This window comes from Muntiacus reevesi, chromosome 13 (genome assembly GCF_963930625.1).
Source record: "Muntiacus reevesi chromosome 13, mMunRee1.1, whole genome shotgun sequence".
Taxonomy (NCBI): Eukaryota; Metazoa; Chordata; class Mammalia; order Artiodactyla; family Cervidae; genus Muntiacus; species Muntiacus reevesi.
This window is the reverse complement of record NC_089261.1, coordinates 68,276,042-68,302,457: the sequence shown is the minus strand read 5'-3', so window position 1 is coordinate 68,302,457 and position 26,416 is coordinate 68,276,042. Positions and strand designations below refer to the sequence as shown.

The following is a 26,416-nucleotide window of genomic DNA, read 5'->3' as shown; positions in this document are numbered from 1 at the left end:
AACTGAGACGCAGAAATTGCTGACTTAGCTGGTTTGCAATTTTTGGGTTTTCTGTTTCTTTTTTTGTTTGTTTCAATATATCAATGTAGTAGGAGTGGCATTTTCCAAAAATAGAATAATGTATGGACAAATAGGAAATATTTATACCCCAGGCACTTAGAACCATGCTTGACACAGGGTAGTCATTTAATAAACCCTTGTTGATTAAGTGGATGAATAAGTTGTTACTACGTTTTGAAGTGAAGTAAGGTCATGTCATATAAAAGCTTGTTTGACAGTATCTTTTATTTGTTATCTCCAGTTCCCCGTCCTTTCTTCATTTTTCTTTATTTCCTTATGTTTGTTCCTCCTTTATTTATACACTGGGCATAATTGATTGTCTAGTAGGTCTCTGATCTTTGAGTAACACCATCTTTGGTTGTTCAGTCTTACTCACACCAACGCAATCATCTTCAGTCTTCCCTATTTCAATATTTAACGTTTGAGCATGTCACCATTCCGCTGTTGTCATTTACTCACCAAGTCACGGTCAACCCTTTTGCAATCCCATGGACTCCTCTGTCCCTGGGATTGCCTAGACAAGAACACTGGAGTGGATTGCCATTTCCTTCTCCAGGGGATCTTTCTCACCTAGGAATCAACCCTGCATTTCCTTGATTGCAGGTAGATTCTTTACCACTGAGTCACTGAAGATTCCCCATGTCACTATTTACTCAAGGAATATTTCTAATTCCACTCTTTCTCTTAAACCCCAAGGCCAATTCATCAGCATATTCCATTTTCTTTGTATTCAAGACATCCTATATGCATGGTCACTTCACATTTACTTTTATGCCACCATTGCTCTGATCACTGCCACTTGCTTTGTTAACTTGGTAAGTTCTTCGCATCTCTACTTTTGCCTTACATATCCTGATACCCACACAACAGCCAGGATGATACTCTCACAATATGAGTTATATCAAGCACTACTCTGCTTAAAGTTGTATCAAACACTACTGTCCACATGCCTCATGGAGAAAATCTTTGTGTTAGACTTTTAAGGCATGTGTTATAGCACTGTTGGTCCTGAGTTCAGTGTTAATGAATTGGAATATCTGTGAAGGTGACTATAAACAGAAACACACATAAAGCAAAGCTAAATACTGATTTGTTTACAAAAATTTTGTGACCAGAACCTCTCAAGGACCTAACCCTGTATTTCCCCAGCAGCTCTGAATCAATACTTGCTAACTCAGTTTTTTCAGCGACTTAGCTGAGCTCAACTACGGTGAACACTGAGAACTGACTATATATATTTTTAATTTGGTCTAATGGTCATTAGATGGTTTGTTTCAGTTAGTAAGTTATCTGTTTAAATCGATTTATTTTGTTTATACATTTATAAACAAATGTATATTTGTTTACTTATATATTATGTATATTTGTTTATTTCTATATTTATATATTTTCAATATGCAGTTTATACATTTTATATTGAAAATGTATAATTTTAAAATGGTCTTTACTGTTTCTTAGTGTTTCGAATCTTTTTCTGACAAAACCATTTTTCTTTACTGATATCAGTCTTTGATTTTTTTGAAACACTTTCTATTTTTGTAACTTTTTTATTCCCTGTGTTACTCTCTCCCCTTTCAGATAAAAGGGCCCTTAAGATAAGCTATTTCTGTTGCAATCTACTATAAAGAACTTTCTGGCTGTTCATTATTTATGCCTTTCTGTGAATTTATGTCATGAATATTCACCTCTTCTAATGCTACTTAGATTTTAATTGTAAGTACAGAAAGAAATCTGAACAAGTGCTTTTGTTAATGGATTTCAGGTATGTTTGAGCAGGAAAGGATGCTATATGGGTGGCAATAAGAGTCCTAATATATCTGCAATCACACCCTTTGGGACAATTTTCTTCTCTAGCAGTTACTAATACATTGATCCTAAGACCAGTACTGAAATGAATTTGTACATGAATGTAAATAGTGTCTAAAATCATTTTGAAGAACATGTCTTCTTTTCAACAGTAGTGTTGGTAAAGCAGGCTCAATACTAGTGCTTCACCAGGGCACTTTCAGTATGCAGAAATACATAAGAGAAAAAGTTGTGGAGACTATAATACAACTTCAAAGAAATGTCAATAAAGCAGAAAGTAAGTGAAACAAATCCAGAGGTTACTTATGCTTAATTAAAATCCCTACACACATTTATTTACGTGGGATTACGCTTGTGGCACTTGTCAGGTTTCTATACATTCTGATTTGGTTCTACCTTGCTTCTGAAAACCATAGTGTGTAATAGTTTTCCTCATTCTTACTACCAACTTTCTAAACCACATACAAAAGTTTTTTTGCTTTTGTTTTTTTTAATCTTGGCACAGTTGACCTGAACAACACAGGTCTGAACTACAGTTATCAACTTATATGCAGTTTGTGTTTGATTAGATGTCAAACATGTAAAGTCAAAAAACTAGGATTTAAATGGCTAGTACCTCCAAACTGCCTCAGCCTCTTTCTCTTCAGTGAGGCATTTATCAGTTCTTTTATTTTTGAGGCAGAGATTGCCATTCCAGTTTTTCAACTGCACTAGGTTGACACCCCTAACTCCTACATTGTTCAAGGGTCAACTGTACTTTATGAATTACCCAGTTAAGAGTAATCCTTTAATTCCTTTAAATATTTTATATTAGTTTAAATTAAGTAGGCTCATCTTTGTGAGTGAAGTTGGAAGCCAAGACAAGGAGATCTTAATTAGTTAACATTTTAATGCTTGCCCTGAACTATTTCTTTGGCTATTTGGCTACTAATATATTAAAGAATTGGTGAAAGTGAAAGTCTCTCAGTCATGTCTGACTGTTTGCAACCCTATGGCCTAGACAGTCCCTGGAATTCTCCAGGTCAGAATACTGGAGTAGATAATAGCCTTCCCTAACCAATGTTTTGGTTAATAATTATAAAAGAGAATTAAGTACCTCTCCATAGTTTTATTGACTACTTTAGACTATCAGTCTACTCTGAAAGATTAGATTAAATAAACCTGCCCAAGGTCACACTATTCTTAATTGGTAGCACCGCGATTAATAGTGCAGTTCCATGGCCTGGCACTCACACACCCATTTTGTCTTGCTAGCAAAATGAAGCATATATATTCTCTCATGGCATTAAATTCTTTCCCTTCATAATTATTGTCGTTTGTACATTTGTATTTTTTAATCAATAAATGTCTATCAGTCAGGTACATGTCTGTTTATTCATCACTCTTTATATACTATCAAGTGTATATTTATTATCTGGCCATTATAGGTTTTCAATGAATCTTTGCTAAATTTATGAGTTAAAAATTATTGTGTCATGAGGAAAAGAAATCAAATGGCAGCACTGAAAAACCTGAATCATATGAAATTAAACCTAACCACACCTTATAGTTTTGATTTCCACATAGTTGATCATGTTTGTTTTTTCTCCACTATAGTATCAAAATTGTCTACTAAAAATGCGCACAGTGTGACAGTTGTGACTTAGTTTTATTTGGAGCAAAATGAGGACTGCAGACTGTGAGAGAGACTGTTCCAAAGAGGCAAGGGGGAAAGGTCAGCATAGATGTTATTTTGGTGAAGGGAGAATGCATGCAATCAAGCACACAATTATCCAGAAGGTTTCTACTAGTCTCGAGAAGCTTTTGTTAGTCAGGAGCAAGAGTCATCACCCTGAAGGATTTTAGTGCCTTTCTAGATATGGGGAGATATAAGAATTGGGCTTGTAACATCAATTCCTGAAAACATCTAACTATTTGAAGATCTGTCTTTGCTAGTTCTCCACCATCCTACCCCCACCTCAAGCACAGAGTAACTCGTTTCTACTCTCCACCCTGAACTCCTTTCAGGGAGTGTTGAAAATAAGAAGCTGCAGCAGCATATGATTTAATCCTTGTAGAGGCAGATGACAAGTGCCAATAGCAAGTGACAATTTTTAGTTGACAATATGCATTAAGTACTAATAGTACTTAATTAGTACTTCCCTGGTAGGGGCTTCCTTGGTGGCTCAGATGGTAAAGTGTCTGCCTACAATGTGGGACACCCGGGTTCGATCCCTGGGTCGGGAAGATCCCCTGGAGAAGGACATGGCAACCCACTCCAGTACTCTTGCCTGGAAAATCCCATGGACTGAGGATCCTGGTAGGCTACAGTTCATGGGGTCGCAAAGAGCTGACATGACTAAGCGCCTTCACTTCACTTCACTTCACTTCAGTACTTAATAGTACAAACAGTAATAATAAGGGATTCCCTGATGGTTCAGGCAGTAAAGAATCTGCCTGCAATGCAGGGGACCCAGGTTCAATCCTTCAGTGTTGGTCAGGAAGATCCCTTGGAGAAGTACTAATAAAAATAATATTAATAACTAAAATATTAAACATGACAGTATATTTTAAAATAACCATCCTATTAAACATTTTTCCTTTTTGTTTAAAGTTCCTTTTGTTATAGCTTTATCATGACTTTACTATATTTTTTGCGTTATTAAAATTAATTTATTTTTAATAACACATGCTAATCTTGACTGTTTTTGTTAGTCATACTTTTCTTTAAAATCTTCCCCTAAAGCAACATTAATGACTTAAAATTGTTCCAAGTTTATACAATTTTAAGTTAGATTAGCTATAAAAATTTAACCATTTATGTAGTGATAGTATTCACTATATTTTGAAATTATGTCCTACCATTCACTGAAGACTTTTGGTAAAATAGACATAACATATGTATGACACAGTAGTGCTAAGTACATTCACATTGTGTAATCAACCTCTAGAACTCTTTTCATGCTTCAAAACTGCAGCTGTTTACCCAGCAAACAGCAATTCTCCATCCATGCTCCCCCTAGCCCTGGGCAATCACTCTTGCAATCACTCTCTGTGAATTTGACTATTCGTGTAAGTGAAATCATACAATATTTGAATTTTGTGTGACTTTTTAAATTTCATTAACTATAATATCCTCAAGTTTCATCTATGCTATAGCACATGAAAGGATTTCCTTCTTTTTTAAAGCTAATATCCCATTGTATGTATAGTCCACAGTTTGCTTTTCCATTCATCCTCTGATGGATATTTGGATTGTGTTCACCCCTTGGCTATTATGGATAATGCTGCTATGAACATGGATGCACAAATATCTCTCCAAGACCCTGCTTTCAATTTTCCAAATGTATACCTAAAAGTGGAGTTGATGAATCACATGGTAATTTTATTTTCAATTTTTCAAGGAATATGGGAAAGATTTCACTAAAACTATTCCCTAGAAAATTTGGAGTTTTCAGAGGTTTTTACAAACAACTAGATTGCAGTAGATGTTTTTGGAATGTCAAATTTATTTGGAAGTTTGATTATAAAATGACAGCAAAGTGGGCAAATGGCCCTGAAGCCCGGGCCTGATATCTTGCTCAAGGGTTAGCATCCCTTCAGTCTCAGAGCTCCCCCACATCACTGATCACAAAGCTCTGTGCTGGCTGACAGTGTTAGAATGAGAAGCTGGCTACTTTAAATTATATTTAATTGATTTTCAGTTCAGTTCAGTCGCTCAGTCGTGTCTGACTCTTTGCGACCCCATGAATTGCAGCACGCCAGGCCTCCCTGTCCATCACCAACTCCCGGAGTTTATTCAAACTCATGCCCATCGAGTTGGTGATGCCTTCCAGCCATCTCATCCTCTGTCGTCCCCTTCTCCTCCTGCCCCCAATCCCTCCCAGCATCAGGGTCTTTTCCAATGAGTCAACTCTTCACATGAGGTGTCCAAAGTATTGGAGTTTCAGCTTCAGCATCAGTCCTTCCAATGAAAGATCTTGCTAAATAAAAGAACTTAGCTTTTCGATGCTTCTTCTCTAACATACCAGTAAAGACATGGACCCTCCACTTAGTAATGAAATGTAGTATCCATCTCTTCTGCCTAAGCTTTGTACTGTTCTTCCTTCTTTGTGTATTTGGATCTATTTCCAGTACCATTTATATGTCAGTTTCCTAAAAGAATCTTCAGAACTTAATATCACTTTTATTGTTTTATATATATACATATATTTACTGTGTTACTGTTTACTTTAAGATAAACTTGCCACACTCCTATATGGTTTGTGCTCTGACTACATTAAAGTCTATAGTAGGTCAGTATTATCACTGCATTTGCTACATGTATAATTGTGCATGACATTGCATTCAGATTCCAGATCTGTGAACTATGTCCATGCTTCAAAGCAAGAAGAAACTTTTTCTTTTTTTGTCTTTATGAATTATTGACTTTGGTGTTCTTTTTCCCATTATACCTAATATAATGTAACATCAATGAACTTATCTACTTTTTAGCTTTGAACATATCTATTTCTATCTATTCTCTATACTGGAGAAGGAAGTGGCAACCCGCTCCAGTATTCTTGCCTGGAGAACCCCATGGACAGAGGAGTCTGGAGGGCCACAGTACATGGGGTGACAAGAGTCAGGACACAATTTAGTGACTAAACTACCACCATAATTCTCTAAAACTGTGATACAAATAACATAAATAAAATAACTCAAATCCTCATTTGTGCTCACCATCATTACTGCTTTGCAGATGTAGTTAAAGAGATATTGATTATAATTAACACCAATAGAATAGATTTATTGTGCTGATATTGCATTAGGATTAATGTAATTAACCTAGAAAAATACGTAAACAAAAATCGTGGAGGTCAGAGTTGAGCTATCTGGGTCAACAACTGTGGCATTGGCTGTGTGAGGCTATAGTTTATATTTCTATTGTTTTACCCAAGATACCAGGTGCATGATACTTAATATGTAAGTAACATGTAATTCATAAATAAGTACTGGTAGAATCAATCCTAAAATTGATCATTTTCATGTAGTTTACCCGTGAAATAGTTACACTTTGTGACTCATATAAAAATGGATTTCCCTGGTGGCTCAGATTATAGAGTCTGCCTGTAATGCAGGAGACCTGGGTTTGATCCCTGGGTTGGGGAGATCCCCTGGATTAGGAAATGGCAGCTCACTCCAGTATTCTTGCTTGGAAAACTCCATGGATGGAGGAGCCTGGTAGGCTCAATTCACAGGATCGCAAAGAGTCAGACACGACTGAACAACTTCACATCATATAAAATATTTAAAATTTTTGCTAAGTATAACTAGTGAATATGCTACAAATTTAGAGACCTTTTGTGTGACTGTGAAAGGAACAAAGTGAGTTTTATATGCAAGGAAATATGCATTATCCTATTTCTTTTTAATCATTGGTGAAGTGTAACGTTTTCAGTATTGTCTATCTCATTTTCTTCATACTGTAATTAAATACCCAAACACTTTTAAATTAGCCTAATTTTTTTTTTTTTTTTTTTTTTTTACCTCTGGTAGGACTTCTAATATGAAACAATGTGATTTTTTTCTATTAATTGATTTTCTATGGCAGGCAGCTTCTTTCTTCATTGTGTTCTCACTCCCTTTCCTCTTCTGATATAAACTTTTCCTCCATTTCCAAAATGATTCATGAGTTGCAAGCAGTTCATTCTGTGTCCTTAAGTGGGGAAAGATAGGTTGGCTTGCTGAGACCTTTGGTTATTTTCCCTACAGTTTTGTTATTGCTCAGTTTTACTTATTCTTTTAAAAAGCTATATGCCTTGAGAGTTTCCAGTATTATTTTGTATGTCCCCTTAGCCAAACAATAGCCTTTGACCATCTGGAAGTGTCCTCATATTTATAGAGAATTCTGATTTTGAAGAGAGTGTGTTAAAGACTGAGAGAAGAAGATGTGTCATGCCTGGTCAGATAGCCCTGTCACCTCTGGTGACTAATTCACTTCTCGTGCAACTGCTAGCTCTCCCTCACCTTCCTGTTTAATAGCTACTGTCCCAAAAGTATACTTTAAAAGTGAGACATTTTTAATGTTAAATATTTTCCAATTCTTTCCCATAATTCCACACACAAAGAGGGTACATTTTTAGGAAAAAATCTGTAATTATGAATCCTAGGGAGCGCCTACTGATGGTATAATTTAAAATCACAACTTTCACTCAACCCACCCCCACTTTTCAGGCTTCCTATCTTCTTTCACTTTGTGTTTTTCTATAAAATATATTGCTTTCTAATACTTTATGATTATGATTTACCTTGTTTATTGTTCCTTTGCTCTCTACCCACCAGGATAATTTGCAGGAGTGCAAGGCTCTGTTACTTTGACAAATGATGCTCTCTAAGCAGTGAGAAGTGTATCACACACACTATGTGTACCGAGTGAGAAGCGTTGCGCATTTAATGGGGAGATGAATGATCCTGATTTATGATTGGGAAAAGGGAAATAGCAAATGCAGTACTTAGTTCTAACCAGATGTGCTTCAAAATATGCTTTTTTCTGTTTGTCTTCATGCTGCCGAATGTGAAGACAATCGTGTATATCATGTATATCATTGACATGCATTAACTATCATTGTTAATGTGTTGACAAATCGGGAAATTACTTCTTCAACCAACTCTACCACCAGTTTCATGCATACAGATTGTAGTTCATGGAATGAACGTGTTCCCTGATGTTCGTTTTGTGATAGGAGAATTCCATAAATTAGTGAAATGTATGTTGAATGATGGTTGAAAAGATGTGATGCTTTTCATGGTTTATTAATCATAGATGACTGTGCTTTCCAGCTTCAAATACTCAATAAGTAGTTGGCGCTACTAAGATTTTAGGGTTAGTCATTTTCTATGAAAAATGTAGAAGCAAGAATTTATTTAGAAATTGTCTTATAATTTATTAAGCAATTTGTATACTTTTTTAGTAGTTTAGGGCTGAAACAAAGGCTCACGAACGTCACTCCTTCATAAAAGCCAGGGCTGCTCTGCTGCTGGTGCTGCCGTTTAGTCCCTAAGTTGTGTCTGACTCTTTGCAACCCCGTGGTCTGCAGTCCACCAGGCTCCTCTGTTCATGGTATTTCCCAAGAGAGATACTGGAGTGGGTTGCCATTTCCTTCTCCTGGGGATCTTCCCTACCTATTAACTGAACCTGCATCTTCTGCTTTGGCAGGCGGATTCTTTAACACTGAGCCACCTGGGAAGCTCCTTACAGGCCAATAGTCTGAGCTGATATTTGTATTTAGTTGTTTAGGAAAGAGATTATCCAGGGTGCACAGCCTGCAAGGAAAGGTTTGGGGTAAAAAGGCTCATTACCAAGCCCTGTGGCTCTGAGAGGGCAGCTAGTGCTAGTCCCATAGTGGAATCAGCTCGCTCACAGCTATGCTAACTATGCATAAAGGATTTCATAGACTAAGAAGAATTGTAATCTCATATTATCAGATGTTCCTTCAGAAAGAGATGTATAACCTGAAACTATGCAACATTTGTCAATAAAATAAACTTCAGCCTATTGATAAAATAATGATTTTGTTGATCAGCTATGAGCAATTATTATAATTATTGCTTATGTTTTGGAACAAATTATGCATTGCTTATAGGATATCTAGCACAGCCTTCTAATGATAATTTTAAATCTGGAATTTTTAAAATTCTGTTTTCCAAAGAGAAACTACTTGTATTTTTATTCCATTTTAAAAGGCAGCTAACTTCTATGATCCTAATGAATGTGGATGCACTTTTTCATAGATATTTTCTCTCTCTGTCTTTACCAGATTAATACACGCTTTATTCATGGACAGTGTGATATTACCATGCACCATTCATCAGAAATTCTCTTTTTTGTATAAATAATTTTTTATATGGCCATGTTAGTACCATGGCACTGAGAATACATAATGCTCTTTTTATAGAAATTGTTTTGTCTATTAATGAGACAGATCACATATTTTCACTATTACAGATTGAAAGACATGACAATTGTGCCTATGACTACCTAGAAGTTCGAGATGGAACCAATGAAAGTAGTCCTTTGATAGGGCGTTTTTGTGGTTACGATAAGCCTGAAGACATCAGATCTACCTCCAATACCTTGTGGATGAAGTTTGTTTCTGATGGAACTGTGAACAAGGCAGGGTTTGCTGCCAATTTTTTTAAAGGTAATTTGGAGTCATTTAAAATGTAAGCTTCTCTTTGTCAAGGATAAATGTAGTATTACATAGTAAATGTATTTAGCTTTGAGGCAGGGAAGAAATAGAGTAATGTAATATTGAATTATGCTGTCTTCATAAAGATATCAAATTTTAGTGGTTTTTGATGGAGAAGTTTACTGGTAAAAAAAAAAAGAAAGGAAACTAAAATCTGGAGATTTGTAGCACAGGATAGGAAATTCATTAAATTTTCTATTGTCTGTTTTTTAGGAAACAGTCAAAATAGCAAAATCCAGAAAGTGATATTCAGATAAGAGGAAATATTTACAATGTAATCAGCAAAGAGTTTATAACCAGAAGGGGATTACCGACATATATTTCATCAATTTATTTCCAGGTGGCAGCACTTTTACGCTATCCCTTAGAGAGTACTATTCTACCACATTACAAATAACGTTTGGCCTCCTTAGTAGAATATTCTGGCCCCTTAAAAGACAAAGAATTATTACTGATTATCTTTAATTTTGAATTGTATAATCATATTTTATTTTAATGTCCCAAGCATGATGTATATTTGTAGGGTAAAAAGAAAGCTGTTTCAATGTAAATAATGGCATCAGATTTGCTTCTTGAAAATTCAGAGACATTTAGGTTAACTGTGTTATTGTAGAATAAAATTCTTTTAATAGAGAAAATAAATTTCCTCTGTGATACATTTTAAAGAATAAGTGATGAATTCAGTTGTATATGTCAAAGCATGAAGAATATCTAGACATTTTTTGTTATTCAAAGTGCAAATTGATTTCCCCTGGCTATTATTCACCATTTGAGTTGAAAGGCAGAGAACCTTGGCACTTACGGTATACATATTCAAAGTATTCATTAAAATATTCATTTGCATACTTTAAATCTTCTCCACATGTTATATTTTATAGTAGAAGAAACATATTATAAGTCTATGTGATATAAAATACTATAAAAAATACTATATAAAATACTATGTGATGTTTGTATTTGGTTATCAAAATGGATAGTATTGGGTGATGTGCAGTTTCTCCAGAGAATATTTTTTACTGTTTTCTGAGTAGGTTATTCCTAAAGAGTGAGATTATGGAGTACCTTGTCATACATGTTTTTTTAGAATAATATACATGTTTTACATGTCCATTTTGTATATATTTTTTGTTACCACATATAATTAAAATAATGTTTATAAAATATGGAATTATGCATTTTCTGAATCAAAATCTCTATATAAAAAATACTGAATGTTTTAAATTTAGAGGTCTAGAAATTTTCTTAGTTTTTTTCCTTTTAAAATTTTTGCCACCATAATTTACTTATTAATAATGTTATTTCTTTAAAAGCATTTTTCAGGCTACCTAGCAAACTATACTATGAAATGAACAGATGAATTCATGTTCTTTCAGTAATCTCTACATCTTAGTAATCTCCTTTAACTTTAAATTCAGAAAAAAACACATGCCATGTCTGAGGTAAGGTGATCATCAGTTGGCCCAGTCCTTCTGATTCTCACACAATTTTTAGATTGCAGTGACATGGATTCTTATATGTCATCCATCAAGGGTTTGCAAATTTTTCCTGTTATTTTGTTGAAGAAATCAATTGTTTCAGTTTCATTCAAAACTACTAAACATCACATTTTCAAAAAATTTTGCACATTAGTATATAAAAACAAAATAGTTCTCTAATTGTTGCCACTTTTGTAGAGGAAGATGAGTGCGCCAAGCCTGACCGTGGCGGCTGTGAACAGCACTGTCTGAACACGCTGGGCAGCTACCAGTGCTCCTGTGAGCCCGGCTATGAGCTGGGACCTGACAGAAGGACCTGCGAAGGTGGGGCTGGATTTGCACATGATGTTCCCTGCCTGAAACCCTACCCATGCCTTTCTTTCATGCAATCTCATTGTCTTTCTCTCTTTCTGCCTCCCTCTTAAGCAAGAATAAAATAGACACAGTTACAAAGAAAATAAAATACCTTTAAAACAGAGGATATTGCATACAAGATAAAAAGAAAGTTATGTGGTTATTTCTATGTGACTCCTAACATAAATATTTTTACACTTTAGAAATTTACCAATATGGTAAACCTGAAAGTACAGGTAGCTTTAAAAATATATGTATAAATATGATAATATTAGTTAACATACATACACAGATATACATATATAAACATATACACACAAAGGCAATTAAAGAAACCAATTACTTTAGCTAACTCTTGACTCCTTAGGAATTAATTAGGAACTGTGTATAATACATTCCTTTCACTGATGGTAGTGGTTTAGTTGCTATGTCGTGTCTGACTCTTGCAATCCCATGGACTGTAGCCTGCCAGGCTCCTCTGTCCATGGGATTCTCCAAGCGAGAACACTGGATTGGGTTGCCATTTCCTTATTCAGGGGATCTTCCCAACCCAGGAATCGAAACCAGGTCTCCTGCATTGCAGGCAGATTCTTTACCGACAGAGCTATGAGGGAAGTCCTTCCTTTCACTTAACTTGCTTTTAAATACTCTAATTTTCCTAATCTCACTATCAGTAAGAATGAGAGGTAGCATAAATAGTTGTTGTTTTGTTCAGTTGCTCAGTCATGCCAGACTCCTTGCAACCCCACAGACTGCAACACACCAGGCTTTCCTGTCCTTCACTGTCTCCTGGAGCTTGCTCAAACTCATGTCCATTGAGTCAGTGATGCCCTCCAACCACCTCATCCTCTGTCGTCCCCTTCTCCTCCTGCCCCCAATCTTTCCCAGCATCAGGGTCTTTTCCAATGAGTCAGTTCTTTGCATCAGGTGGCCAAAGTATTGGAGCTTCAGCTTCAGCATCAGTCCTTCCAATGAATATTCAGGGTTGATTTCCTTTATAATTGACTGGCTTGATCTTCTTGTAGTACCTCTTTTAAATAGATCACCCAAAAGGGAAAGAAAGCCAGTTGTTAAATGGAGTTTTGAGAATAACAAATATGCTCTATTTACTATAATTTACCTTGCCTTCTAGCTCAACTAACTCTTCCTAAGAGTTTCTTGTCTTGGAAAAAAAAATGAAAGAGTTTGGGGAAATAAGCAATTGATTTTGGTCTTACTACGATAGGCTGTATTGTTCTTTGCATATATCTTTTTATGAATTCTTACAGCAATCATATGGTATAGATATTATTATATCCATTTAAAAGATAAGAAAACTGACACCCAGTTTTCTTTATATTGCTCGGTCAACTTTAAAAGGACCTAAAACGCTGTAGTTCAGCCATCACTTTCTTGTAGTTCAGCCACCAGTTTCTTGGCTCCAAACCTGCAAAATAACACTTAGAAATAGATGATTCAAATTGTTGTACTAAAGACTGCAATTTTCTAGATTTTGAAAAATTCAGAAGATGGTTGAAATTTAGTGCTGAGATGTTTGCTTATTAGTGGAAATCTGCTAAGAAGGGGATAGATTTATTAGGAGAAACTTTCCTTTTTCTTTCTTTCCAGCGGCCTGTGGTGGACTTCTCACGAAGCTGAATGGCACCATAACCACTCCAGGATGGCCCAAGGAGTACCCTCCCAACAAGCACTGCGTATGGCAAGTGGTCGCACCAACACAGTACAAAATTTCTGTGAAGTTTGAGTTTTTTGAATTGGAGGGCAATGAAGTAAGTGAATAATAAGTATGTTTTTATAAAGTGTTTTAGGAATCCCCAGTGGTGATCTGGAAACTAGAAAAGAAAGGAAAAAGGAAAGAAAGAAGGAAAGGAAGGAGGGAAGCCGGGAGGGCAGGAAAGAGGGAGAGAGGAAGAAAAGAAACAAGTATGATAGTATAGATACTCTATTTGCTCTATTTCTCATTTCTGCATTCCTGTTGTTACTGGATGATTTATACTGTCTCTAGGAGATTGAAAATTAATCCCCAGCATTTTCCTAATTTTTTAAAGTACTATTAAAATATTGCAGTCATGACACATAGACTTTTCTAGAATAAAACAAACCAAAATTCGCTTGTTGAATCACAACAAAAATTCCTTTTTGGAAGAACCTGGTATATTTCACTAGTGGAAATGGGTATATTTTCATTATATAACTAGTTTTGCATTATGAATATGCTTATGATTCACAAAGATGATTTTTAACCTCAATAAAAGATGCATCTGGTTGACCCTACCTTTCCTTTCTTTACCTTTATAGCTTAACATAGTAAAAGTCCAGTTTTCTGCTAGATGATCACTTTTAAACAAGTGAAATCATTTATTTTAAAATTCCTATGTGCTAGTACACAAGCACCAAATTCAAATAGAATGTCAACCCTAGAAATGACAGCTTTCAGAACTGTGTCTTGTATGACAGGTCAATATTGTTTTAAGTCCAGAGAAAACGTAACAAAAGTTTGTTTCATTTGAACTTTTGTACTTAGTTTCCTTTTCTCTTTCTAACTTCCACATCTTTTATCCCAGAAACTTTTTATTTATTTTAAAATGAAAAAGTTTATTTTAAAATGAAAAAGTAAAAGTAAAGTTGTTCAGTTGTACCCAACTCTTTGCCACCCCATTAACTATACAGCCTGTGGAATTCTTCAGGTCAGAATACTGGCATGGATAGCCGTTTCCTTTCTCCAGGGGATCTTCTCAATCCAGGGATCAAACCCAGGTTTCCCACCTCACAGGCAGATTCTTTAGCAGTTGAGCTTCCAGGGAAGCATAAGAATACTGGCGTGGATAGCCTATCCCTTCTCCAGAGGATCTTCCCAACCCAGGAATTGAACCAGGGTCTCCTGAATTGCAGCTAAGCTAGCAGGGAAGCCCAATTTAAAATGAATTAAGATTCAAAAGTATGATAAAATTCACTCATAAAATGTGTTTTCTCATTGATGTATATTTGTTGAACAATTGCAAATAAGTGGAGAACAGAAATATAATGTATCTGTGGTGATTCAATTGTTCAGTTGTGTCCGACTCTTTGTGACCCCGTGGACTTTAGGCCACGAGGCTCCTATGTCCTTGGGATTTCCCAGGCAAGAATACTGAAATGCGCTGTCATTTCCTTCTCCAGGAGATCCTCCCCACCCAGAGATTGAACCTGGGTCTGCCACAATGCAGGCAGATTCCTTACTAACTGAGCCACCAGTACTCCTGGGTAATATTGAAAGGTTGCTGCTGAACTGAACGATAAGATGCAGGATTCTTGGCCTCCGGAGGAGACGAGTTCAATCCGGGGCCAGAGACGAGGCTGGATCCCTCAGAGCTTTTGTGTAATAAAATTTTATTAAAGTATAAAGGAGATAGAGAAAGCTTCTGACATAGGCATCAGAAGGGGGCAGAAAGAGAACCACCCCTCCTGCTAGTCTTCAGCTGTATGTTATATAGTCACTAGCAGTCTTAATGAAAAGAAAGGAATGTCTTAAAACTCAGAATGGCACCAGGCCCCTCATCCATAAGATGCAATTTGGGATAAGCTTGGCACCAGATGATTCATCCCAGGCCATAAAACGATTGACTTGAATCTTGGCAGATTACCATACAAATAGTTTCGTTTACATAGATTAGGGTAACAATATCTGAGTATAACAGACTGGTTTGTCAAGTAGGTTCTGAGCCATTTGGCTGACCAACTTGAAGACACAGTCTGGGGTACATTAACATAGCTTAAGACAAACATTTCCATAAGAAAAAATGTACTGGTTAACTCAAGGTTTGAGAATAGTCAGCTTCAGGTGAAACCAAGTGTCATGGCAACACAGCAATTTTAAGAAAAATCTCCTATTAAATTTGTATAAAGAAGGAAAAAAAATTATCGCTGTTTCCTCCTGCCCCTTAAGAGAGATAAAAATGTCTGGCACTTGCAGCCTATTTCCTCCGTTTGGAAACCCCTGGCCTTCCTGACTGTTACCGTCTCAATATTATTGGTGATGTTTGTGGGTTTTATGCCATAATTTTGTATTGTATGTGTATCTTTGCTTCTTCTTTGCCCCTCCCACTTTTCCTACTTTTTAAATCATTTAAAAGAATTTTTATTTGCAGTAGTCAAGGCATTTGTGTGCATTTTTAGTCTCTTATTAATGGCTTTCAGGTGGGACTTCCCAAGAGGCCCAGTGGCAAAGACTTAACCCGACAATGCGGGACACACAGGTCTGATCCCTGAGTCAGGAAGATCCCCTGAAGAAGGAAATGGCAACCCACTCCAGTACTCTTGCCTGAGAAATCTCATGGACAGAGGAGCTTGGAGTGGTATAGTCCATGGTGTCGCAAAAAGAGTGGGACATGACTTCACAAATAAACAAACAACAGCTGGCTTTGAGGTGAAAAGAAATGCAGACTTTTGTGTTTCCATTAAGGAAATTAAAGTCTGAAATGCAATGAACTGATATTTCAGAGAACTGTATAATTTTCGACCTTTGTGGACCTTTTGAGGTCTTCTTCACAACATGTATAAGTTTTATGATGGAAAAATGACTGCAATTTATTTTTCTCACATAATTTATCCACATGAAACATCATTTTTCTTTAATAATTGTCTGAAATTTAGGGAAATATTAAAATTAAGAAAGCATTTTTACAGTAATCTTAGAACAAGAGCAGCACTGTTTTGAAAATGGGACTCTTCCTACCAGTTCTGTGATGTAATATGAGCTTAGTACTGAATGGCTTCTACTTTCTGAGTTTCTCTGAAGCTGTTCATTATGGCAGAAATGGCATCTTGATTCACTAGTTGGTAGAAGTTCCAAAGGATAGAAGTTTATGTTTAGGAGGAAGATAGGTAGATGATTTTAAGTAAATGGTTCATTGTGGTTGAAGACATTTTTCTTGTGGTAGCAGTCTTTATTCATGGAAGGAGGCTTTACAGACTCCAACATATCCTGGAAATCTTCAACTTATGATGAGGTTACTATGTGGAATATTGTTAAAAAATTCTGTGCATTTTCATAGTTTAAATTCTTGGGTGTTTAAAATAAAAGCATGAGCAAAATCTTGATTTGTAGGATACTGGGTTATGTTATCACTTCATTGTTTCATTCATTATATTGATGTCCAAAATGAAAGTCAATAGCAAACAACTTTAGCCTCAGTAACATTTTTCTATTTTTGTGTCAGAGCTCTCTCTAAATACAAGTTGAGGTGGTAACAAAGTAGATAGAAAACTTATTTCATTTTTCCTAACAAGATTTTGCTTATTCATTACTTAATTAATATCACAAAATCCAGTAATTTAGGTTGCATATTACAAGGCACATGTAATGTGGAGAGTTCAAATCGTATGTATTGTTAAACAAATACTCATCACTCATCTCAGTTTTCCTTAAGTCTGCATTTTTTAACCTGTTAATCCAGTTTGACTACCACAGGAGTGAAAGGGGAAAGCACAATAAATTTTTTAAAAATAGCTGTCATTTATCTGATGCTTTCAAATTTGGTGATTACAGTAACCCTGTTTATTTCTAGGTATGCAAGTATGATTATGTGGAGATCTGGAGTGGTCTCTCTTCTGAGTCTAAATTGCATGGCAAATATTGTGGTGCTGAAGTGCCTGAAGTGATCACATCCCAATTCAACAATATGAGAATAGAATTCAAATCTGACAATACAGTATCCAAGAAGGGCTTCAAAGCACATTTCTTCTCAGGTATCAGTATTTTCATTTTGCATGTGTATTACAAACTTTCAAGGTGGATTGGCTTAAATTGTATGATATCCATTTTTCATAGCTTTCTATAAATAAGCTTGGAGGTACACTGAATCCATGGACATTTATCCCAGTTCAATAATTTTTTACTTAAAGTTAAGATATTAATAATCATGGCCCTATGAAATGCAATGCTCAAATACTTATATCTTCAGTTCAGTTCAGTCACTCAGTCATGTCTGACTCTTTGTGACCCCATGAACTGCAGGACACCAGGCCTCCCCATCCATCACCAACTCTTGAAGTCCACCCAAACCCATGTCCATTGAGTCAGTGATGCCATCCAACCATCTCATTGTCTGTCATCCCCTTCTCCTTCTGCCCTCTATCTTTCCCAGCATCAGGGTCCTTTCCAATGAGTCAGCTCTTCTCATCAGGTGGCTAAAGTATTCAAGTTTCAGCTTTAACATCAGTCCTTCCAATGAACACCCAGGACTGATCTCCTTTAGGATGGACTGGTTGGATCTCCTTGCAGTCCAAGGGACTCTCAAGAGTCTTCTCCAACACCACACCTCAAAAGCATCAATTCTTCACAGTCAGCCTTCTTTATAGTCCAAATTTCACATCCATACATGACCACTGGAAAAACCATACCCTTGACTAGATGGACCTTTGTTGAAAAGTAATGTCTCTCCTTTTTAATATGCTGTCTAGGTTAGTCATAACTTTCCTTCCAAGGAGTAAGCAGCTTTTAATTTCATGGCTGCAGTCACCATCTGCAGTGATTTTGGAGCCCAGAAAAATAAAGTCAGACACTGTTTCCTCTGTTTCCCCATCTATCTGCCATGAAGTGATGGGACCAGATGCCTTGATCTTAGTTTTCTGAATGTTGAGCTTTAAGCCAACTTTTTCACTCTCCTCTTTCACTTTCATCAAGAGGCTCTTTAGTTCTTCTTCACTTTCTGCCATAAGGGTGGTGTCATCTCCATATCTGAGGTTATTGATATTTCTCCCAGCAATCTTGATTCCAGCTTGTGCTTCCTCCAGCCCAGCGTTTGTCATGATGTACTCTGCATATAAATTAAATAAGCGGGGTGACAATATACAGCCTTGACGTACTCCTTTTCCTATTTGGAACCAGTCTGTTGTTCCATGTCCAGTTCTAACTGTTGCTTCCTGACCTGCATACAGGTTTCTCAAGATGTAAGTCAGGTGGTCTGGTATTCCCATCTCTTTCAGAATTTTCCACAGTTTATTGTGATCCACACAGTCAAAGACTTTGGCATAGTCAATAAAGCAGAAATAGATGTTTTTCTGGAACTCTCTTACTTTTTCGATGATCCAGCAGATGTTGGCAATTTGATCTCTGGTTCCTCTGCCTTTTCTAAAACCAGCTTGAACATCTGGAAGTTCATGGTTCACGTATTGCTGAAGCCTGGATTGGAGAATTTTGAGCATTACTTTGCTAGTGTGTGAGATGAGTGCAATTGTGTGATAGTTTGAGCATTCTTTGTCATTGCCTTTCTTTGGGATTGGAATGAAAGCTGACCTTTTCCAGTCCTGTGGCCACTGCTGAGTTTTCCAAATTTGCTGACTTAGATCTTATATACATTATAATCAGATATTTCAAACACCAGTAAAAACAACACAAAGTTATTATGGCAATATTTTCATACAATGACTTTGGAGGTGGATAAGGTTAATGATCTGGAGAAGGAAATGGCAACCCACTCCAGTGTTCTTGCCTGGAGAATCCCATGGACAGAGGAGCCTGGAGGGTTACAGTACATGGGATCTCAAAGAGTTGGACATGACTCAGTGACTTACACTTAACCAATTCACATTAAAAATTCCCTCTTAAAGAGCTGAAATTTGATTAAAAGTCCCTAAATTTTAAGGAAATAAATAAACATCAGTGAAATTTCCTAAATTTCCCAATTTCAAAATTATTTCTCTTAAAAACATTATTTTGAAACTTGTGAAACTTTAAATCCATCTATTGATCAGTTAATAAATATTAATACAAATTAATAATATTAATATGTGTTTTTAATTGAGTTAAATTTTCTAATTTTTATTTTTATAGTTAGTTTGCAACATGTTATAGGCAATAGAATAAATATTTGCTGCATTGTGTATGTTAATCCAGAAATATTTTATGGAGACTTAATCTTAAGTGGTTCTGTTTATAACCAGTTCTCTAAAAAGTTCAGAAGTGGTTATGATTTATGAAAATATAATAAGAAGTATGTTTAGCTATTTTTCCACATAACTTTCCCCAGAGTTTTTATCAAGAAATTCAATTTAAAAATAAACAGTATTTATTATAAGTGAACTCATATTATATAGAAAGGAAAGCTATTTAAAAATATATTCTAGCTTTCTTGCAACTAAGTGATTCATCAAGAAAGAAAAAACACAAGGAAATATACTTAGATTTTTAATGAATAAAATGAAATTAAACTATAGCATTATTTTTAAAATACAATGATTATTTAATGAAATAATCATGTTGAAATTTTACTAATGTCTGTACGTACCTTCGATTTTCAAAAAGCACTTTATAGACCTAAGAAATGGAATTAGAAGAATGACTCTAAGAACTTATTAGCAAAATAATTAATACAGATTTCTATCACTTTCATGTTCAGCAAAGTAAGAAATCATTGTATAAATTCCTAATGTCTTAAAATAGTCATGCTATAGTTTGAAAATTTATAAGTTATTGTTTTATACAGCAGAATATTCATAAGCTCCTCTACAATAATTACTGTTATATACTTCTGATATTAAGGGTGTGTTATAAAGCAATATAATGAAATAGTACAAGTAAATAAGAAAATTATGACAATAAAACTAAGGTTATTTGAGCATGATATTGAATTATGTATCTATTAAATTTTCATGTAATTAGGTATATGAGACAAAAATGTCTAATAATATAAACATTTTCTAGAAGATAGCTGGTTTAATAATATATTACTGTTGTTTTCTATGAATGAATGAGGTTTGTTTTTAAATGAACAATAATTACTTTATATGAAGTAAAGCCTAAATTAATTTTATATGATATTGTATTTGAATACAATATGCAAATCTGCATAGGTGTACTTGTTATAGTTTACTTACTTTAAGGGATTAAGCAAAATTAACTGTATTCTACTAATAACACAATTATTTTTCCTTATATAGGTTAAACTTAAAGGAAACATTAGTAAGATTTTATGCATGTAAAAATAACATTTGGGAAACTAGTTTTAATTTAATCACAGTGTTCATTATTTAGAAATAATATAACAAATATCTTCAGGCAATGAGAGATGTACATAGACCTTCCACCTTCTTTAGGCAACCCTGTAATGGTAAAATGATGCAATGATGACTTAACAGATAAGCTCATTAAAGCCCAGATTTCTTGACTCTGAGTTCATTTATGTGTGTAACAAATATAGGAGTCAGATAAAATGATTTGTGTGATTTTTCTTCCTCTATATTCAGGTGATTTCAACTGCTCTGGTTCTTATCTTATCCACCTTTCAGTGTTTATAGATATTACTTTACACTGTTTCTCCTACACACCATTTTTTTTTTCTCATGGGAAGGTCATAGATATTTATAGAATAAATTCAACCTGATATTATCCTAACAAAACTTTAAATATTAGTGTGATTAATTTCAAGTAGTAACACAATTAAGGCTCTTCTATGAGTCTGAATCTAGTTCCAAGTTTCATGATTAATGATATTTAAATATTTGCATATTTTAGAAAGAGCAAATTGTCTGAGTTTTTGCTCTCAATAGAGCTTATCAGAACTCATTTGAAGGTGATTATTTTTTCAACAGTTTTGTGTTGAAAACTGTGTGTCTTGTATGCATGCACACATGCATGAGATATATTGTGTATGTGTGTATGCATGAGTGTGTAAGATGTTTATTTTATATCTGAGCATTTATTTTAAGTGTGTCTTCTCATATATTGTTCTGTTCTGGTGCGTGGACCCCTTACTTCTTTTTTCTACAGACATGGAAGCTTTCTGCAAAGGGAAAATTTTTATTTTTGATTCTTGCAAGAACTTGATACAGGTTGCCACTTCAGTTCCATCCAGTATGTATTATTATAGACTGATGGTCTCTGATAGTCTCAGAGATACTCTGCAGGCCTCTGATGGGAAAATGATGGGAAAATTATGGACCTTTCCTTCATCTAACATGAAGGAATGGAAATCAGATATGTCCATTCCAAAGAGGGAGGCTAATTGCCCTCTGAAAAATTAAATGGTTTGATTTCTACTCAATAAGACATTTATTTCTCTTTAATAAAAACAGTTCTTAAAATCCCATGCTGACAGTATGAAAATGCTAGAAAATTTCAAATAAATCATTGACAGAATTATCAATTATTGAATTCATTATGCAGACAGTCTGAGAAATTTTTAAAACTCCACATCCTCCTTCCTTCTCTTTTCCTTTGGATTTTTATTGTTCAAAATATTTGTAGTTTGTGTCTTAAGAAGATAAAAAGGAAAGAAAATGAAAACAGAATTATATTTGCTACTGTTTTTCCCTCAAATTTGATGATTTTTATAAGACATTGAGAATATATTTGTGTAACTCATCTTTAATGACGTTAAGTTAAATAAATAGCTTTCTCTGTCTGCACAATGTAAAAAGTCTGGATAATTTCAAGTATTCCAATGTTTACTGAAATTTTCTCTTTTCATATTGACTATTTGGCATGTGTGGGCAGTTTTATACACTGCTTTGCTGGGCATTATGACTTTTATATGCTGCTTTTTTGCCCAGTTTTGAATTTTAATTTAGTTTAGATTAGCTTACACATATATTCTAGCAATATATTTGATAACTCTTAATTTCATGTGACATTGATTATATTAAGCAATGTTTGATGTAGGGAAGAAGAAAACATTAATTAATTGGGAAACTGAAAAATAATAAAATACTCAGTATGATATATAAAATCTCCTTCTTCTCCCTCTTGTTCCTCATTTTCTTATTCCTCCTCTAAAAATTATTTTTAAATTATTATTATTTTTCCAGCACAACAGAAATATGAAAAACTGGCTACAAAAACTATTATTCAAATGTGATTTGTTTCACTTTCAACTTTATTTCTCTGTATTTACCATTACCACAAATCAGATTTTGTTCTATCAAATCTAAAGAAAATAATTCTCCTTAGAAATATCTTGTAGCATGATATTTCTACTACAATCAACTTTAAATGTTAGAAATATTTTATGTTTTGGAATTATTTTCATTATAAAATGACTATGAGTTGAAAAATTTAGCATATTAACCTGTGTTCTTTTTTAACATTTTTTCTCTCATTCATGGCAGTCCAACAGATCCAAATGAAGGGATGACTCAGGTGGTCCCTGCTCCAATAGGTTTGTCACTGAGCAACCTGTTTACCAGTCAATTGCAAATGTAAACTAATTTCTTAAAAGTAAAATACTTACAATTGTTAGATTTCCAACCAACTCTCAAAAATCTGGTTGACCTAGAGTACAACCATAGTTCACTATATCAGATTTTAAGATTATCAAGCAATCATTAGATATATATTTTATAAGAAATATGTATCTATTTCAGAGTAATTCTATCACCAGAAATTTTTTAATTGACTCTTTCCATTTACAGTGATGCAGTGTATTTGGCATCAACTCATAAAGAAGTATTTTTCCAAAGCATCTTAAGTAAACAGCCCCTGGAAAGGTATATTAAAATAAGAAATGTAAATCACCTACTGACTGATTGTCCGAATTAGGAAATATGGTAGCTGACAACGTGGTAGTAGGGAGTCTAGTCCACCGCTCTTCCTTTCTGCGTGGAAATTTACAAATTATCACCTATAGTGTTCACAGTTAAGGTAATAGTACTTCCAAATTATGAACCTCTTGAAAATTAATCTTGCAAGGCTACTTTCTATTAATTTCTGATTTCTTATTTGCTTTAATATTCGATGCTGCTTTAGAGATAAATTTTCCTTATTCTATGATTTTTTTTCTTATTTTCTTAGCTTCAATATTAACTATTAAAAGTATTATGGAAGTCTTAAGGACAAATAGAGGACACATAAATTGCAGACATATTGATCCTGATATGTTCTTAAAAATTTCAGAACTGCCTGTGTGTATATTCTGATATTGCCAATGAGTGAATATATCCCAAGAGCATGCATGTGGTGTGTCATGTTATCAGCCACCAAAACGGGAAAAAATAAATGGATTCACAAATATTAGTATCAGATTCTTGGATAAAATGCCTTTCCTACACCCATCTCCATAGGGGGAATACTGATTTGATTAAAACAAGCAAAAATAGCATTTGCTATTTGTGTGCCACTATGAGCTCACAAATCCTCACTAGAAATATCAGTTGACAGTGTAACTTTTAAATTCAGCCTAATCTCTGATGTGACTGTCATATGTCCTTTTTGTTCTCTGTGCTATGGGAGTGGGGAAGGTCTGAGTGAAGAACCATCATATGTATATATCAAGAGCAGAGGCCAGTTTTGACTTTAATGGACAAACCATTCATGGAATGACTGCTAAGCAATGTAATATGGTGGCTGATGCCTCTCACTGAATTGACTGCCTGCTAATAGAGTTGGGATTTTTTTCCCTGTAGTGAATTTGTTGGTTATTTCTTAGAGCTCATATTTCCTATGCTAACCTTTACTTCTAGCACACTAAAAGCTCTTTTATGGAATTACTTATTAATTAACTGGTTTGCTTGAGTAGATTAATTTAAAATATATTAATTGTTTCTTGTTCAAGATAATCTAATGATGCCTTTTTCTGTCTTGAAATCTTATAAAATATCCAGATTTATTAATGTTAGGCATAACTGCAAAGTTAATGAAAAAAATCAGCTACAGTAGTTACAATGAGTGGTTTTTAAAAATGATTGCACACTAATCCTGGAACCTTGTTTAACCTCTGTCTATATGCCATAGTGAAGGATTTCCCTCCATTTATATGCCCCTATTTGCATTTATTCGAATTATTCACAATTTTTAATTGATTTTAAAAATTGACAATAAATTTTTAAGATTATTTGGAAAAATATTCTTTTATTTCCTCTGCCCTACTCAAAACTTTTCCAATAGAGAAATGAAAGAGGCCTATATGTTGTCATCCAATGTAAGTGATCTTGGAAATTCAATTCATGGCACAAGGCTCCAAGCTAAACAAGGACTAGGTAGAACTAATAATTTTGTTTGTTTTAAGCTTTATTTTGGGGACAGGGAAAGCTGTGACTTAGTTTACCCTTTGCCAATATTAACTACAACTAAATGACTCTCCTTTCATATCCTTCATTTTTAAAGTTACTTACTAATCTATGGGGTTATCTCTTTGCTAGACAAAGATGAGTGTTCTAAGGATAATGGCGGGTGTCAACACGAGTGTGTCAACACAATGGGAAGCTACCTGTGTCAGTGCCGAAATGGATTTGTGCTGCATGAGAATAAGCATGATTGCAAGGAAGGTATGAAAGAAAGGTCATTTTTTCTGATGGTATCTAGAACTTCATGCAGTTTGGGTAAAGCACTGCTTCCAGGTAGAGTTAATCATATCAGTGCGTAGTAATTTTTAACTGTTCAAATGTCAAAAATAAAAATACACCCAGTGTTCAGAGATCCAAGTCACACTATTGGAAACTGTATTACCTCAAGGTTCTGCACGTCATGCACAGGTGTCATTAGAATAACTGTGTAACAGATGCAGGGGCTGCCGTGATGCTGTCTGGCAACCAGGGAAGCACTGCATTATCCTCCAGTCTTCATTTAACAGGCCTCATACCCATCTCCATATTTAAACTGCTGCTAAATGCTCTGCATTTGGCTTAATTTCCCTCCCCAACATATCTTGTATACGTGCTGCGTGAATGCTGTCACTTTAAATACCAGCTGTTTCAAAGTCAAATTCCTACCATAAAAAAGACATTTGAAAATACTGTGCCACTTCGAGTTTTAAGTCATGGTTTCCCACCCGCCTCCCCAGCACGCACACATACACACACACATAAAAACATCTTAATAGCACAGTATTAGCCTATCAGGTTTTGGTCCTACGTTCTTACTATATTCCAAGGTTTTATAAAGACAGTTATCTTCATCTCCTCAGCCAATGTGATCTACATGGGGAAAAGATCTTAATTCTTCCTTCTTTTATTTCTTCCTTATTTCTATTTTGTTTAAAAAGAAAATAAAGCTTTCTATTTAGCTTGAATTTATTACTGAGACAGGTTTATAACTAGTCATTAGCACAGGTAGAGTGGCAGATGCCTGACTAAAACCACAATTACATAGCAATTCTTTGTATGCACATTTGAATCCTACAGAATACCCTGAATTGACCCTCATTCCATTAGCTTCATTCAAATATGGTCATGTCACATTTTTTCCCCTCTATTTCACTAAATTAATGATGTTGCACAGAGTTATATGCAAGATTTCTTTCCTCTTTTTACTTTCATGTATAAACCAATGAGATTCTGATGTGTGAAACTTGGTACAGAATTCTATTAAATCAATAGGCTGGGGAATAGACCCAGTTATTTTGAGATGTGGAAAATAATTTAGAAAAAAAAAAAGTTTTTACAGAGTGTGCTTGTAGTGACTCACAGGTAGCAGATAAATTTAGATATCCAAAGTCTCTCTTTATGATAAATATTTTCGAGAAAGGACTTTCTAGGAAACTTCTTCTATGTAGAAGTGTATCCAGGCACGCCTAATGACGCTCCTCTTTTCCGTCAGTA

General features: G+C 34.9%; 1 protein-coding gene across 3 annotated transcripts in view; it reads left to right on the top strand.

The window, feature by feature from the left end:
* Positions 1-26,416, top strand: part of TLL1 (tolloid like 1) — a 284,429-nt gene that overhangs the window by 223,094 nt on the left and 34,919 nt on the right. For 2 of the 3 annotated variants that reach the window (XM_065904757.1, XM_065904756.1), the window contains exons 13-17: positions 9,833-10,028; positions 11,750-11,875; positions 13,514-13,674; positions 17,452-17,632; positions 25,019-25,144. In XM_065904757.1, coding sequence (XP_065760829.1) covers positions 9,833-10,028; positions 11,750-11,875; positions 13,514-13,674; positions 17,452-17,632; positions 25,019-25,144 — 790 coding nt within the window. The remainder of the gene's footprint in view (positions 1-9,832; positions 10,029-11,749; positions 11,876-13,513; positions 13,675-17,451; positions 17,633-25,018; positions 25,145-26,416) is intronic. The other variant, XM_065904758.1, reaches the window with a different exon arrangement.